General features: G+C 41.1%; 1 protein-coding gene across 1 annotated transcript; it reads left to right on the forward strand.

Annotated features, from left to right (window-relative positions):
• The first annotated feature begins 7,697 nt into the window (after nt 1–7,697).
• Nucleotides 7,698–8,663, forward strand: LOC147001512 (olfactory receptor 2T29-like). Its single transcript, XM_085829995.1, has one exon. The coding sequence runs from the start codon at nt 7,701–7,703 to the stop codon at nt 8,661–8,663; it is 963 nt and encodes a 320-aa protein (XP_085686121.1). The 5' UTR covers nt 7,698–7,700.
• Nucleotides 8,664–16,701: the final 8,038 nt, after the last annotated feature.

The raw sequence follows: 16,701 nt of genomic DNA on the forward strand, positions 1-16,701 counted from the left end.
CTAATTTCTTTCTCAGTCTGTTTATCCCTTCAGTAGAGGAAGGCTACTGATTTGTTTGAGTTAATTATGTAACCAGCCAATTTTCTGAAGTTGTTTAGCAGATTTAAGAGTTCTCTGGTGGAATTTCTGGGGTCACTAAAGTATACTATCATATCATGTGAAAATTATTACTTCTTCCTTTCCAATTTGTATCCCCTTGACCTCATTTTGTTGTCTAATTGCTCTGGCTAGAACTTGGAGTACTATATTGAGTAGGTAGGGAGAGAGTGGGCAACCTTGTCTAGTCTCTGATTTAAGTGGGATTGTTTCAAGTTTCTCTCCATTTAGTTTGATGTTGGCTACTGGTTTGCTGTATATTGCTTTTACTATGTTCAGGTATGGGCCTTGAATTCCTGATCTTTCCAAGATTTTTCCCATGAACTTTGTTGAATTTTGTCAAATACTTTCTCAGCATCTAATGAGATGAGCATGTGGAGTTTTATTCCTTTGAGTTTGTTTATATAGTGGATTATGTTGATGGATTTCCATATATTGAACCGTCCCTGCATCCCTGGGATGAAACCTACTGGACCATGAGGGATGATTGGTTTGATGTGTTCTTGGATTTGATTTCTGAGAATTGTATTGAGTATTTTTGTATTGATACTCATTAGGAAAATTGGTCTGAAGTTCTCTTTCTTGGAAAATTCTAACACAAAGAAGGAAACTACACCCTAGAAAAAGCAAGAAAGCAATCTTCTTTCAACAAACCCAAAAGAAGATAGCCACACATACATAATTCCTCCTCTAACAACAAAAATAAGGAAGCAACAATCACTTTTCCTTAATATCTCTTAACATCAATGGACTCAACTCCCCCTATAAAAAGACATAGACTAACAGACTGGATACATAAACAGGACCCAGCATTTCGCTGCATACAGGAAATCACCTCAGTGACTCTGAGACACTACCTCAGAGTAAAAGGTTGGAAAATAATTCTCCAAGCAAATGGTCCCAAGAGACAAGCTGGAGTAGCCATTCTAATATTAAATAAAATCAACTTCCAACTCAAAGTTATCAAAAAAAAGATAAGGAAGGACACCATACTGGTCAAAGGAAAATCTACCAAGATGAACTCTCAATTCTGAACATCTTTGCTCCAAATGCAAGGGCACCCAAATGTATATAAGAAATTTTACTAAAACTCAAAGCACACAATAATAGTGGGAGACTTCAACACCCCACTCTCAGCAATGGACAGATCATTGAAACAGAATCTAAACAGAGACACAGTGAAACTAACAGAAGTTAGAGCATTTCATTCTAAAGCAAAAGAATATACGTTCCTCTCAGCACCTCATGGTGCCTTCTTCAAAATTGACCATATAATTGGCCACAAAACAGGCCTCAACAGATACAAGAAGATTGGAATAATCCCATGTATCCTATCAGATCATCACAGACTAAGGCTGCTCTTAAATACCAACAAAAACAATGGAAAGTACACACACACATGGAAGCTTAATAATGCTCTAAGCAATGATAACTTGGTCAAGAAGAAATTAAGAAAGAAATTAAAGGATTTAGACTTTAGTGAAAATAAAGGCACATCATGCCAAAACTTATGAGACCCAATGAAAGCAGTGGTAAGAGGAAAACTCATAGCTCTGAGTGCCTCCAAAAAGAAACTGGAGAGAGCATGCACTTAGCAGCTTAACAGCACATCTGAAAGTTCTAGAACAAAAAGAAGCAAATACACACAAGAGGAGTAGATGGCAGAAAATGATCAAACTCAGGGCTGAAATCAACCAAATTAAAAAAAAAAACTATACAAAGAATCAACAAAACTAGGAGCTTGTTCTTTGAGAAAATTAACAAGATTGATAAACCTTTAACCAGACTAACCAGAGGGCACAGAGAAAGTATCCAAATGAATAAAATCAGAAATGAAAAGGGAGAAATAACAGGGGAAGCTGAGGAAATTCAAAAAATCATTAGATCCTACTACAAAAGCCTATCCTCAACAAAGCTGGAAAATCTGGTTGAACTGGACAATTTTCTAGACAGATAGCAGGTGCCAAAGTTAAATCAGAAACAGATAAACCATGCAAACAGTGTCCTAACCCCTAAGAAATAACAGCAGTCATTAAAAGCCTCTCAATGACCAGATGGGTTTAGTGCAGAATTCTATCAGACCTTCAAGGAAGACTTACTGACAAAAAATCGTCAAACTCTTTCACAAAAGAGAAACAGAAGGAATACTACCCAATTTGTTCTATGAAGCTACAGTTATGGTTGTACCTAAACGACACAAAGGGTGTGACTTTTGTTCAGCTGGATAGTAATATCAAACTTTACATTTTCATTTAAGCCATTTGCATTTATAGATTGTTCTGTAACTTACAGGTCTCTGATTAAAATGAAACAAACAATTACACTGATGACAGCTCTAAAGAATATGGTTTGTGACTGACAGCAGGACCCAGGAATGATGGGGTGGGGAGAGGACAAGATGGCACAGCAGGGATGAGTGCTCCTGGTTAGCCTGTGTTTATAATATAGTAACTGAAACCCAAGCTTCCAAGTGCATGCCTATGAAGGCAGCTGGAAGTTTAGATGAACACAGAGAGAAGAGGGTAGAGAGAGAGAGAGAGATACAGAGAGAGACAGAGACAGAGACAGAGACAGAGAGAGAGTTGTGTAGTGAACAAAGTCATGGACATACAATAACTGACTCATGTTGGGGCTAATTATTATTTATGATGCTGATATTCATGGATATTTTTAATATTGGTTATGATTTTTCCATTATAACAACACTGAAAGGTAAATAAATCTATAGCAGAGGTTTCTCTTAGGATCCCTAACTCTCCTAGTTACATTAATTTTTAAAATCCCAGAAGGGAGTTATCAAAAAAAATCTTAACCTGATAATGAGCAGAGTTCAGCCAGGGATGATGTAACCTGCCTCTTGTTCCTTGTGCACTTAAGCAGCTAATGCCTCTTGCCCAGTGTGTCCCAGACTGCAGCTGCATCTGAAGGTGAGTCGACTTTACAGGAGAGTCTGCACAGGACAGGGTGGTCACTAGAAGGTCTGTTCCTTCCTTACACAATCTCTTTTATCCTTTATTCTTTGCTGCCTTATTTATTATTGAGAGAAAAGAAATTTGGCCTCCTCCTCTTCATTCTTGGGTTTTTAAGACAGGGTTTCTCTGTGTAGCCCTAGCTGTCTTGGAACTCAGTCTGCAGACCAGGCTGGCTTCAAACATAGAGATCTCCATGCCTTTGCCTCCCAGTGCTGGGGTTAAAGCTGTGCACTAGCACACCCAGGATCTTCCTAAAGTTTCCCCTTCCTGCTTCCTTACTGAGAATCTTTTCCATGTTATGAATAAAGAAATATGTATTCCATACACACACACACACACAGTCTTGCCTAGATTATATTGGTAATCCTGCCTCACTCTCACAAGTACTAGGATTGTTTTAGTCCATTGCACCACACCCAAACTTCCATCTGCATTTTTAAGTATTTGTAGGATAATGTATTTGTTTCAAAATTGTCTTTTCAGTGGTTTATTTAATTTCAAGTGTGGGTAATTTTGAGGGTTACAATAATGCAAAAACAGTTGACTTAATTGTATTCATGTTTCGTCATATGAAGCACACAATGAGTGATCAAAAATAAAACTATACCTTTCTGCAGAAGTAATGTTTCCCATAAAACCCAGGCAGGTGCCCACTCTGTGCTCATTCACAGGGCAAGCACTCATTCTGTCAATGGTTCTGTGAAGTGAGGCAGATGCCTGAGACCCCAAGCTTCTCTTCTCTAAAAGAAGAAAAGATGCTGAGTCCTATGGAAGCACCAGGGTGGCTCAGGGATGCTTCTCACTTGGGATGTTGCTCTGTCATTTCTCTGCCTTCACTGTTAGTAATACAAAAGGTTAACGATGCACCAAGCTGTTCACAGGACATCAGATGGCACAGCATGGGTAAGGACAACACAGCTCCCAATCCCTTGCCTTCTGCAGACACCACATTTCTGATCTCAGTGCTGCCTGGGGACAGTGATGCCAGTGGTCCCCACTTAACAGAGGCTCTGACCTTCCCAACACACCTCCTGCCCCTCACCTGCCTCCTGACCTCCACTCAGACAGCAGAAGTTGTTGGTGGCTGTGGCTTCCTACCAGGTCTTTGTTCACTGTGTCAAAACTACAAACTAGGTCAGCAGAAAACATTAGATGAACTTAAAAAGATTTAAATTTTTAACAAAACTAAGTTTTCTTCATACTCCTTTGTAAAATAGAAGTGTACCTTGTTTCTTCCTATCTCCCAGTCTATTTTCTGTAGCTGTCAATCCCATCTCCTCCCATAGGTCTCAGATCTGTCTGGCATTTATATGAAAGCAAGAAGAACCTTGCTGTGTTCTCTGCTCCATCAGCAACTTGGGTAGTATATGACATTTTAAGGACCTCAGTCTCAGGTTTTCTTTGGTGTTTTTATTTTTAGAGTCTTGGTGTTGATGTAAAACCTTCCTAAGAGTTGTGATTTCTGTCCCAACAATCCCTAGTTAAAAATATTGCTAACAACTCAGAAAGCAGAAATTTCATTTCCTTCCTACTGCTTATACATACCAAAATGTACTATCTGCTAGTTCAGAAATGATAAGTAAATAAATAAACAAACAAATAAATAAATAGAGACCCCTTTAAAATTCTCTCTTCTAAGTGATTTGGGGGCTAAAACTCAAAATGGTGTTTACAGTGCTATAAATCACACCAATGGGAGCTTTGGAAGTAATTTTGTAACTGCTCACATACAGACCAGTTTTAGGACTGGTAATCCAACTGGGATTTACCAGAACTGTTACAATAGCACTCAGCAACATGGAAGTAATATTGCAAATATGCACAATGGTATGCACTGACAGGCATCTGCATATCCTGCTACTGCGGCTGCTACACCTATGACTGCTATCCCATGCCAACAGGGTATTCTCGATAAGACTTTAGAGGTATATATGTACATGTCTGTTTTTCACATTTACTCTTTATATTGTGTGTAATCAGACAGGATAGTTCTTGAAGAAACATGGGAAATGCAGAAATGGCTGCAGGCTGCAGTAACTATGGTTCATTTACTTCACTATTTAAGTTGGATATTTCTCCACATTCCTGAAGCAATGTTTAGGATTATTTTGTAGTATTAAATGCAGACAGTGTTTCCACAAAAGTAACTGTACAGTGATTGCAAATACAATAAATGAAGGCAATGCATGACCTTCCAATAAAGATATTGGAAGACTTAATTAAGGGAAAATGTACTGTATTTTACATACATAATGTCATGTAAAACTCTGCTGAGATAGTACGTTTCAGTGTTTATCTCTTTACACAAGGAAAGTTGACTCCTTCCCATTCCTGGATTTAGGAGAGGAACTCAGAAGGCCTTAGGATGATCTGTTTGTATGCGAAGATGTTAGAGACAGTGAATTTTATAATTCCAGGTTAATTGCATAAAAGATTTGCCAGTAGTTTTCAGCAACAGGGAAGTAGAGGTCACTTAATAGCCATTTTCCTTAAGAGTAAACTACATGACAGGGACTCTATAAATAACATGGTGACTTTGCAAAACAGTTTTAAGTGATGACACATTTTGCTTTATCTAAATTTTATTCCATTTCTTGGCCTTATTGTCAACTGCCAAAATGCACAAAGCTAAAAGACTGTTAACCCAAGAGCTGTGTACTGTGTCCTTGGTGCGGGTGACCTTGTAGGTTCCTAGTTCTCACAGACTTGCTGGGTGCTTATAGCCACACCTGGTTATACGTCAGGAATGTCTCCACATCATTTCAGGGGACACGAGGGGTCTTGAAACTGTAGGCTAGTCACAAGGAATAAAACCTCAAAATTAACCATTAGTGAGGTAACCTAACCAAAAGCACAGTTAAAGGTTTTTCGGGTTAGGTTCAGCATCGCTTACAGCTAGAAAGATGGGGAAAGCTTTAGAGTTAAGTGGGATTACCAGCATACAGCTTTATTTCAGAATGGCTAAAAGTAGGTCTAAATATCTTGCCAGAAAATGGTGTGGTTTTGCCCAGGACAAAACTCTTAAAGGAAGTTCGTTTAATTTTTGGTTTTTAAAATGGGCTTTATTGTTAATGTCTTATTTATAAAATGTTACAACAAATTGGAATGTGCTGGGGGTGGAAGCTGGGCTTGTTTTCCATGGTGATAACATTGAAAACTGGTTCATCCTCTAGTACTCTGAGTGACTTTCAATGCCATGGCTAGTCAGATTCATGATTTTTATCTATAGGTGACAACTGGATCATTCATTACATATTTTACATTCAATGTCTTAATGTGGACCTTCTACTTTGTAAATAATTATGGAAATGATTGCGAGGCTTGAAAAAATTACCTCTGAATATTTAAAAGATAGTCCACCTTTTAGAATGTGTGTTATAGCCAGCCTATGGTTGTCTTAACTAGTAAATGTGATTTTTCTCCCCAACCCCCCCCCAAAAAAAAAATCTCTGAGACTGGTCAGAAAGGATGGAAACATTCTGTGGGACACTGTTTCTTACTGTGTTGTACCTACTGAAATCATCCAACTTAATTTGCATTCACCTATTTTCCAGCATAGCTGGACACTGATCTTGTTTAGTGCACTCAAGGTTGTTCATGTGTCCCTGGACTTCTCTCAGCATCTAACACAGAGGCCGCCTGTGAGTGTGGGGTGGAGGGAACAATACTGTAATATTAGCCATCTCTGAGATGTCTATCCAGGGTAGTGAGTTTTTTACTCTCTAACAGTGTGTGTGTGTGTGTGTGTGTGTGCGTGCGTGCGTGCGTGCGTGCGTGCGTGCGTGCGTGCGTGCGTGCGTGCGCGCGCGAGCAGGCGTGCATGCGTGCACCCGCGCAAACATGCTCCTCCATTTTTATCTTGGGATATTGAAAAAACTTATATATTTTTTGCTTTATTTAACCTTGGCAAAATCAGAAAGCAAAGTTATCACCATCATCATCATCGCCGTCATCATCACTACCACCATCATCTTCAGTAGCATTATTTTAGGTAGAGCAGATAGAGGACTGCTAGGTTGAATGACAGTGGATGGACTGGTAGGAGTATTTGGCCTCTTAGTGGTTCCTTGCCCCCAAGCCTCTTAGGGTTCTGAGCATCAGTCCTTCTTGTGTGAAGGTGAGGCTTCCTCCAGGCAGCACAGAATCTCTCAGAGTCTCCTGGGGACTGAGGAGGATCACCTGGTTGAAATTTCTCTTTTAAATTATTACCTTAAAATATTTTTATATGAAATATACCTCAGTCTTGAAGATTCCAGTTGCATCCTCAAACCATAAAGGCCAAAGTTATTTCATATTTTAAAACCAAATTTTCAAAATAATTTTGATTTTGCATTGTTTTTTGTCACTGAATCCCCATTGGGTTAGCATGGGACAGCATTTCTCAGGCTTCTAGTACTTGAAAGAAGACATAATCTGTCATTAGGAAAGTTCATGACTTTGGACTATGGAAAATTTACCCTAAATCCCCAATGCCTCTGACCAAGATGTGAATTCTAAGATTTAAAATAAAAATTGGTTGGATTATGTGTAATTTGCAGTTCTTAGATTTTTCAGGCCCAGAGAACATAGCACAGGCAGGTTGAGACATAAATCACTCAGCACAAAACATTCTTGGTTGCCTAGGAGACACCCATGGACCTCACCACCTGGATGAACAACTACACTGGACAGTCAGATTTCACCCTGGTGGGAATCTTCAGTCAATCCAAACACCCTGCCCTGCTTGCTGTGGTCATATTTGTGGTTTTCCTGATGGCATTGTCTGGGAACGCCCTCCTAATCCTGCTGATACTCTCTGACATCCACCTCCACATACCAATGTACTTTTTTATCAGCCAGCTGTCCCTCATGGACATGATGTACATTTCTGTCACTGTGCCCAAGATGCTCATGGACCAGGTCCTGGGGAGCCACAAGATCTCAGCTGCTGCCTGTGGGATGCAGATGTTCCTCTATGTGACACTAGCAGGTTCAGAATGTTTCCTTCTGGCTGCCATGTCCTATGACCGCTATGTGGCCATCTGCCATCCACTCCAGTATCCTGTCCTCATGAACCACAGGGTTTGTCTCCTGCTGATGTCTGTATGTTGGGTCCTGGGATCCTTGGATGGCTTCATGTTCACCCCTGTCACCATGACCTTCCCATTCTGTGGATCTCGGGAGATCCATCACTTCTTCTGTGAGGTCCCTGCTGTGACAAAGCTCTCCTGCTCAGACACCTGGCTCTATGAGACCCTCATGTATGTGTGCTGTGTGCTTATGCTTCTCATTCCTGTGACAGTCATTTCAGGCTCCTATTCATCCATCCTCCTCACTGTTCTCAGGATGAACTCAGTAGAAGGCAGGAAGAAGGCCCTTGCCACCTGCTCCTCCCACATGACTGTAGTCATCCTCTTCTATGGCGCTGCTGTCTATACCTACATGCTCCCTGCCTCCCTCCATACCCCTGAGAAGGATGTGGTGGCATCTGTTTTTTACACCATAGTCACCCCTCTGTTGAACCCACTAATCTACAGTTTTAGGAATAAGAATGTCACAGAGGCTATTAAGAAACTGTTAGGTGTGAGCACCATCTTCCAAGAAACAGTAAAGTAAGCTGTAATGCATATTTCTCTTCCTTGACTCTACACATCTGTTGATCCAAGTCTCAGGCTGATGTTATTGCTGATCCATCATGCCTCATTTCATATTCATTCCTTTTTGCAGAACTATTTCTCTAATCTGAAAATTTCTTCATTGATATACTTCTTGTCCATTCATAAATCTTATTTGCATTCTGCCACTGTTACATTTTATGAAGTTGATAATGACTGTTTAATTTCATGGTACAAAGGTCTTATCATTTGAAATTACATCATATGGAGCAATAAATGGTCATGATCTGTTCAACTGATAAAGCATAGAGAGAGATGTAAGAAGAGTAGTTGACAACATTAACCAGAGGTGACTAGAGATCAAGATGCAGTTTTCTCCCTTCAGCTCCCATCTTATGATATAGTAAAAATAAGGGTTAAAAGATATTTGGATCTGAATAGTACAATTAACCCCAAGGTTTCCAAATTGTCAGTGTAGCTGTATTTGCATATAAATATATCCCTCAAAACCTAACACAGCTTCTATTTAAGGACATGAGGAATCACTTATTCTTGAGCCAAATATGAATGACCATGGCTCAGGAACATGGGTTCAGGTTTCTCCCAATGACATCTTCCAAAGTCTCATGGGTTGTTACAAAGCACAAACAAGTCATAAATCATTGGGGCATTGTTCTCTTAAAATTGCTTCCTGAGGGTGATGTTCTTTTGGGGGGCCCTACGAAAACTAGGATATTGGCCAAGTCCTAGAACTAACTGCATCATTTGCTGTTCAGTCTCTCTGTGCTGGTAAAGTGTAGTGTTGAAGTCCTGAGTGGAACAGTTTCTGATGCTGGAATAGCTAGCTAGCTCTATTAACTAACGTTGATGCAGATTCTGGAGGAAACAGCATTTGAGGCCATTTGTAAGGTCGGATCACCTGAGTTACTTGTCTTGTTTTCTTTGGTGCCTGATCCTTTCACTCTGCAAACATATAAACTTTCAAATATAACATATATCTCTGCATTATGTATGGGACACGTGGTGTGCACAAATCATCTACAGGTGACTCTTTGCTCTGTGTTCAAGCAGGAAAAATAAATCAAACTTTATAAGTCTATTTGGACAATATGTTCAATATGTAATAAAAGTTTCCATCCATGCCATAGGAAAGGCTGGCATGCTAAGTCTTGAGGGTTCTATACTATATTTATTGGCTATACAGAGACACTTTCATGTCTCAGCAATCTCAGAGCTGTTCCCACGTAGATGGATCAGCATATACTTTACCTATTTTGTTGTTCTTGATTTCTTCCCTCATGTCTGCTGCCAAGATTTTCAGAAGGTCTCCCCACTCAAATCTAATCTTTATTAATTTTGATGCAATACATAGTTTCTTTCTCTTGTGGAAACAAGGGCAACCTCTTCCACAACACATTTCCCTCCTTCCATTCTGAAGTTAAGGCAAGCTGATCTAATCATCAGTCCTTTCAAAAATTCAGTGTATTTCAGCAACTGTCTCATTGACATTTAAAATTGTTAAAGTCAATAATCTATCTAATCTATCTATTTAATCTATCTCTGGGAGATTACTTTTGTTCTATGAGCATTTCCTGTAAAGTGTAGTTGATCTTTTTACATTTGATTGACCTGAAGGATTGTAAAATACATCTGTAAGATGTTCTATGACATAATGTCTAAAAAGTTGTCGAATTCTAATGGATACATATTTTGAAGCATTATCAGCTTCAGTCTTTAAAGGCATCTCCAAGATAGCCATCACCTCCAGAAAATGTGCAATATCAGAATCATACTTTTCAGAGTTCAAGGCAGAAGCCCCTTGGCACTCTGAATGTGCATCAACTGTATGACATTTTAAATTTTCAAACTCTACAAAATGAAACACATAAGCTATTGTATGGCATTGCACTAAGGTGACTTCATTAAATATAATGTATGTTCTTAATTCAGCATACAGACCCTCATTTAGTAATTGGTCCTTGACAATATCCATACGTCTAGTCTGATTTTGTTGGTTTATAGCTGGAGCCTCTTCATTTAGTATTTCTATGGACTGCCATTTTGTAATTTCAGCACAAGGTGGTGCCATAGACTCCGGATTGGATTCCTATGACGATCCTTCGTTCTGAGTCACGATTTTCCAATCTCTTTTCTATTGCCTCCATTTCAGTATTTAATTTTTCAGTCTTTTCCTTCTCTAAGTTTGCTTTATTCTCATCTCTCCTACAAAAAGGATATATAAAATTGCAATCATTATTTTACATATGTTTTTTATGCTGATAATTGTAGCAAAATTATATGAGACCCTTTTGCATGGTGTCAAGTTTTCCAATTTTTTAAATACAGAAAGTATTTTTCTTTTTAATTTCTAACTTTGTCCTTAAGGAGTCCCCAAGTGTCATATCAAATCTTCTGAGTTCTCAGCTTTACCCATCATTTCTACATTTCTGTAGCAGGCTTCTGCCAAGTCTCTCTGCTACTCAAGCAGGCTGCCAACCCAGGCTCCGTCCCCCTCTGGTCAGAACCCCTCTCTCCCCAACTCCAGAGGGCTGCAGGTTTTCACCGGCTAGTAGTTCCGGGCTCACATGACCTGCCACATCGGGCTGGGCCTGTCTCCAACCTCTGCCCATTCTGGGAAAGTGGTTTCAGGCCACAGTATGCCACTGCCTGTTGTGGCTCCAAGTCATTGCAGGCTTTTTCCTCAGGCTAATGGGCCCAGGCAGCTCAGTCTCAATGCCCTGCCTGGGAAACGTGCTAAAACTCCTTGCCAGAGAAACTGAGGCATGGCTCCAACACCATGCCAGCTGAGTTAACTAATGGTCCTCCTCTTAAAAGACTCTTGCCTCTGACATGCACTGTGGCTTTTGGTTTGCTCTCTCTTGAAGGGATTTAGCCTTCCCACTCCAACGCCCCATGCCCACCACCACCCCACTCCACCCCACCTTAGAAAACTACTTTTGGCTCTGGGAAATGCCTGTTCCCTGCCTTTCCACCCAGGGCTTTTTCTCAGGTTCTAAGCTTGGATTTTAAAAAACGCTTACATTTTTATACCATTTGTAGCTGAGGGCTTTTCCATCCATGCCCCAATTCCCGAATGACTCAGAGGCTCATATTTTATCAATAAATGCCTAGCCTTTAAGCTAGGTTTGTTCTCCATATCGCTCCTAACTTAATTAACCTGTTTAAACTAGTCTGTCTGCCACATGGCTGGTTATCTCTCCTTAGTTTCATCTGTCAGACTTGCTCAGCATTTGGGTACCAGAGCAGGAGTAGGGTGGGGTGGGTTCGGGGAGTCCCCGGCATTTCTCTCTTGGTTCTCTCTTGAAAGTAAGCATATGTGGGAGAGCATCGACAGGAGTAAGACTTGGTCTTAAGGGATATTTAGAGCTGCTGTATGATAATAAAACATTCACCTCTCTTGAGGCTAAAGCGCTTTGCTTCTGTAGCTGACATGCCTGTCTGAGTTGCTCCTGAGGCCAGAAGCTGCAGTCTCCGGCTTAACACCTCATAGTAAAACAGAGGGGGGTTAAGAAATGCGGCCTCCACTCCAGAACCGGGGTGCCTTGCCAGCGGAGCCTGGATACCTGCAAGGACCCACACAGGATTCTCCACGGGATCCTAAGACCTCTGGTGAGTAGAACACAGCATCTGTTCCAATCCAATCGCGCGGGACCTGAGACTGCATTAACTAGGGAAGCAGACAACCTGGCCTGAGCAGGGGCACAAGTTCCTTCCGATCCACTCCAGCACCGGGGTGCCTTGCCAGAGGAGTCTCTGGACACCCGCAAGGACCCACACAGGATTCCCCATGGGATCCTAAGGCCTCTGGTGAGTTGAACACAGCGTCTGCTCCAATCAAATCGCGTGGAACCTGAGACTGCATTAACTAGGGAAGCAGATAACCCGGCCTGAGCTGGGGCACAAGTCCCTTCCGATCCACTCCAGCACTGGGGTGCCTTGCCAGCAGAATCTCCGGACACCCCCAAGGACCAACACAGGAATCCCCATGGGATCCTAAGACTTCTGGTGAGTGGAACACAACTTCTGCCAGGAGGCAGGTTTGAACACCAGATATCTGGGCACCTTCCCTGCAAGAAGAGAGCTTGCCTGCAGAGAATACTCTGACCACTGAAACTAAGGACAGAGCTAGCCTCCCAGGTCTGCTGATAGAGGCTAACAGAGTCACCTGAGGAACAAGCTCGAACTAGAGACAACTATAACAGATAGCTTCAGAGATTACCAGATGGCGAAAGGCAAACGTAAGAATCCTACTAACAGAAATCAAGACCACTCACCATCATCAGAACTCAGTACTCCCACCCCACCTAGTCCTGGGCACCCCAACACAACCGAAATTCTAGACCCGGATTTAAAAGCATATCTCATGATGATGGTAGAGGACATCAAGAAGGACTTTAATAACTCACTTAAAGAAATACAGGAGAACACTGCTAAAGAGTTACAAGTCCTTAAAGGAAAACAGGAAAACACAACCAATCGGGTAGAAGTCCTTAAAGGAAAACAGGAAAACACATCCAAACAGGTGATGGAAATGAACAAAACCATACTAGACCTAAAAAGGGAAGTAGACACAATAAAGAAAACCCAAAGTGAGGCAACGCTGGAGATAGAAACCTTAGGAAAGAAATCTGGAACCATAGATTCGATCATCAGCAACAGAATACAAGAGATGGAAGAGAGAATCTCAGGTGCAGAAGATTTAATAGAGAACATCGGCACAACAATCAAAGAAAATACAAAATGCAAAAGGATCCTAACTCAAAACATCCAGGAAATACAGGACACAAGGAGAAGACCAAACCTACGGATAATAGGAGTTGATGAGAATGAAGATTTTCAACTTAAAGGGGCAGAAAATATCTTCAACAAATTAATAGAAGAAAACGACCCAAACCGAAAGAAAGACATGCCCATGATCATACAAGAAGCCTACAGAACTCCAAATAGACTGGACCAGAAAAGAAATTCCTCACGACACACAATAATCAGAAAAACAAATACACTAAATAAAGAGAGAATATTAAAAGCAGTAAAGGAGAAAGGTCAAGTAACATATAAAGGCAGGCCTATCAGAATTACACCAGACTTTTCACCAGAGGCTATGAAAGCCAGAAGAGCCTGGAAAGATGTTATACAGACACTAAGAGAACACAAATGCCAGCCCAGGCTACTATACCCGGCCAAACTCTCAATTACCATAGATGGAGAAACCAAAGTATTCCACGACAAAACCAAATTCACACATTATCTTTCCATGAATCCAGCCCTTCAAAGGATCATAACAGAAAAAAACCAATACAAGGACGGAAATCACGCCCTAGAAAAAGCAAGAAAGTAATCCCTCAACAAACCAAAAAGAAGACAGCCACAAGAACAGAATGCCAACTCTAACAACAAAAATAAAAGGAAGCAACAATTACTTTTCCTTAATGTCTCTTAATATCAATGGACTCAATTCCCCAATAAAAAGACATAGACTAACAGACTGGCTACACAAACAGGACCCAACATTCTGCTGCTTACAGGAAACCCATCTCAGGGAAAAAGACAGACACTACCTCAGAGTGAAAGGCTGGAAAACAATTTTCCAAGCAAATAGTCTGAAGAAACAAGCTGGAGTAGCCATTCTATTATCAAATAAAATCGACTTCCAACCCAAAGTTATCAAAAAAGACAAGGAGGGACACTTGATACTCATCAAATGTAAAATCCTCCGAGAGGAACTCTCAATTCTGAATATCTATGCTCCAAATGTAAGGGCAGCCACATTCATTAAAGACACTTTAGTAAAGCACAAAGCACACATTGCACCTCACACAATAATACTGGCAGACTTCAACACACCACTTTCATCAATGGACAGATCGTGGAAACAGAAACTAAACAGGGACACAGTGAAACTAACAGAAGTTATGAAACAAATGGACTTAACAGATATCTACAGAACATTTTATCCTAAAACAAAAGGATATACCTTCTTCTCAGCACCTCACGGGACCTTCTCCAAAATTGACCATATAATTGGTCACAAAACAGGCCTCAACAGATACAAAAATATTGAAATTGTCCCATGCATCCTATCAGACCACCATAGACTAAGGCTGATCTTCAAAAACAACATAAATAATGGAAAGCCAACATTCACGTGGAAACTAAACAACACTCTTCTCAATGATACCTTGGTCAAGGAAGGAATAAAGAAAGAAATTAAAGACTTTTTAGAGTTTAATGAAAATGAAGCCACAACATACCCAAACCTATGGGACACAATGAAAACATTTCTAAGACGGAAACTCATAGCTCTGAGTGCCTCCAAAAAGAAACTGGAGAGAGCACACACTAGCAGCTTAACAACACATCTAAAAGCTCTAGAAAAAAAGGAAGAAAATTCACCCAAGAGGAGTAGATGGCAGGAAATAATCAAACTCAGGGGTGAAATCAAGCAAGTGAAAACAAGAAGAACTATTCAAAGAATTAACCAAACGAGGAGTTGGTTCTTTGAGAAAATCAACAAGATAGATAAACCCTTAGCTAGACTCACTAGAGGGCACAGGGACAACATCCTAATTAACAAAATCAGAAATGAAAAGGGAGACATAACAACAGATCCTGAAGAAATCCAAAACACCATCAGAACCTTCTACAAAAGGCTATACTCAACAAAACTGGAAAACTCAACAAAACTGGACGAAATGGAAAAATTTCTAGACAGATACCAGGTACCAAAGTTAAATCAGGATCAAGTTAAGGATCTAAACAGTCCCATATCCCGTAAAGAAATAGAAGCGAGGGCCACAGGCCTCTTCCGGCCGGACCAGCACCGGGGTAGCTAGAGCCCAGGGTCGGCTGACACCGCCAGCTACCCACGACCCCCGCCACAGGATTTTGAGACTGCTGGTGAGTGGAACACCCCTTCTGCTCCAGTCCAATCACGCGGGACCTGAGACTGCTTTGGTTGGGGAGGCAGAAATCCGGCCTGAGTAGGGCCACAAGCCTCTTCCGGTCAGAAAAGCACAGGGATAGCTAGGGCGCATGGTCGGCTGACACTCGCCAGCTACCCACAACACCCGCCACAGGATCTTAAGACTTCTGGTGAGTGGAACACAGCTTCTGCTCCAATCCAATTGCGTGCGGGACCTGAGACTGCATTAGTTAGGGAAGCAGAAAACCGGCCTGAGTAGGACCACAGGCTCTTCTGGCCGGACCAGCACTGGGGTAGCTAGAGCACAGGGTCGACTGACACCCGCCAGCTACCCACGACCCCCTCCACAGGATTTTGAGACTGCTGGTGAGTGGAACACAGCTTCTGCTCCAATCTTTAAACAGTGACAACGACAACAACTAACCCCAGAGATTACCAGATGGCGAAAGGTAAACGTAATAATCTTACTAACAGAAACCAAGACCACTCACCATCATCAGAACCCAACACTCCCACTTCGCCCAGTCCAGGGCACCCCAACACACCGGAAAAGCTAGACACGGATCTAAAAGCATATCTCATGATGATGGTAGAGGACTTCAAGAAGGACTTTAATAACACACTTAAAGAAATACAAAGGAACACTGGTAAACAGGTAGAAGACAGTAAAGAGGAAACACAAAAATCCCTTAAAGAATTGCAGGAGAACACTGCTAAAGAGTTACAAATCCTTAAAGAAAAACAGGATAACATAATCAAACAGGTAGAAGTCCTTAAAGAAAAACAGGAAAACACATCCAAACAGGTGATGGAAATGAACAAAACCATACTAGACCTAAAAAGGGAAGTAGACACAATAAAGAAAACCCAAAGTGAGGCAACGCTGGAGATAGAAACCTTAGGAAAGAAATCTGGAACCATAGATTCGATCATCAGCAACAGAATACAAGAGATGGAAGAGAGAATCTCAGGTGCAGAAGATTCCATAGAGAACATCAGCACAACAATCGAAGAAAATGTAAAATGCAAAAAGATCCTAACTCAAAACATCCAAGAAATACAGGACAGAATGAGAAGACCAAACCTACGGATAATA

This window comes from Mus caroli, unplaced genomic scaffold, assembly GCF_978045245.1.
Source record: "Mus caroli unplaced genomic scaffold, Mus_caroli_1 scaffold_13, whole genome shotgun sequence".
Taxonomy (NCBI): Eukaryota; Metazoa; Chordata; class Mammalia; order Rodentia; family Muridae; genus Mus; species Mus caroli.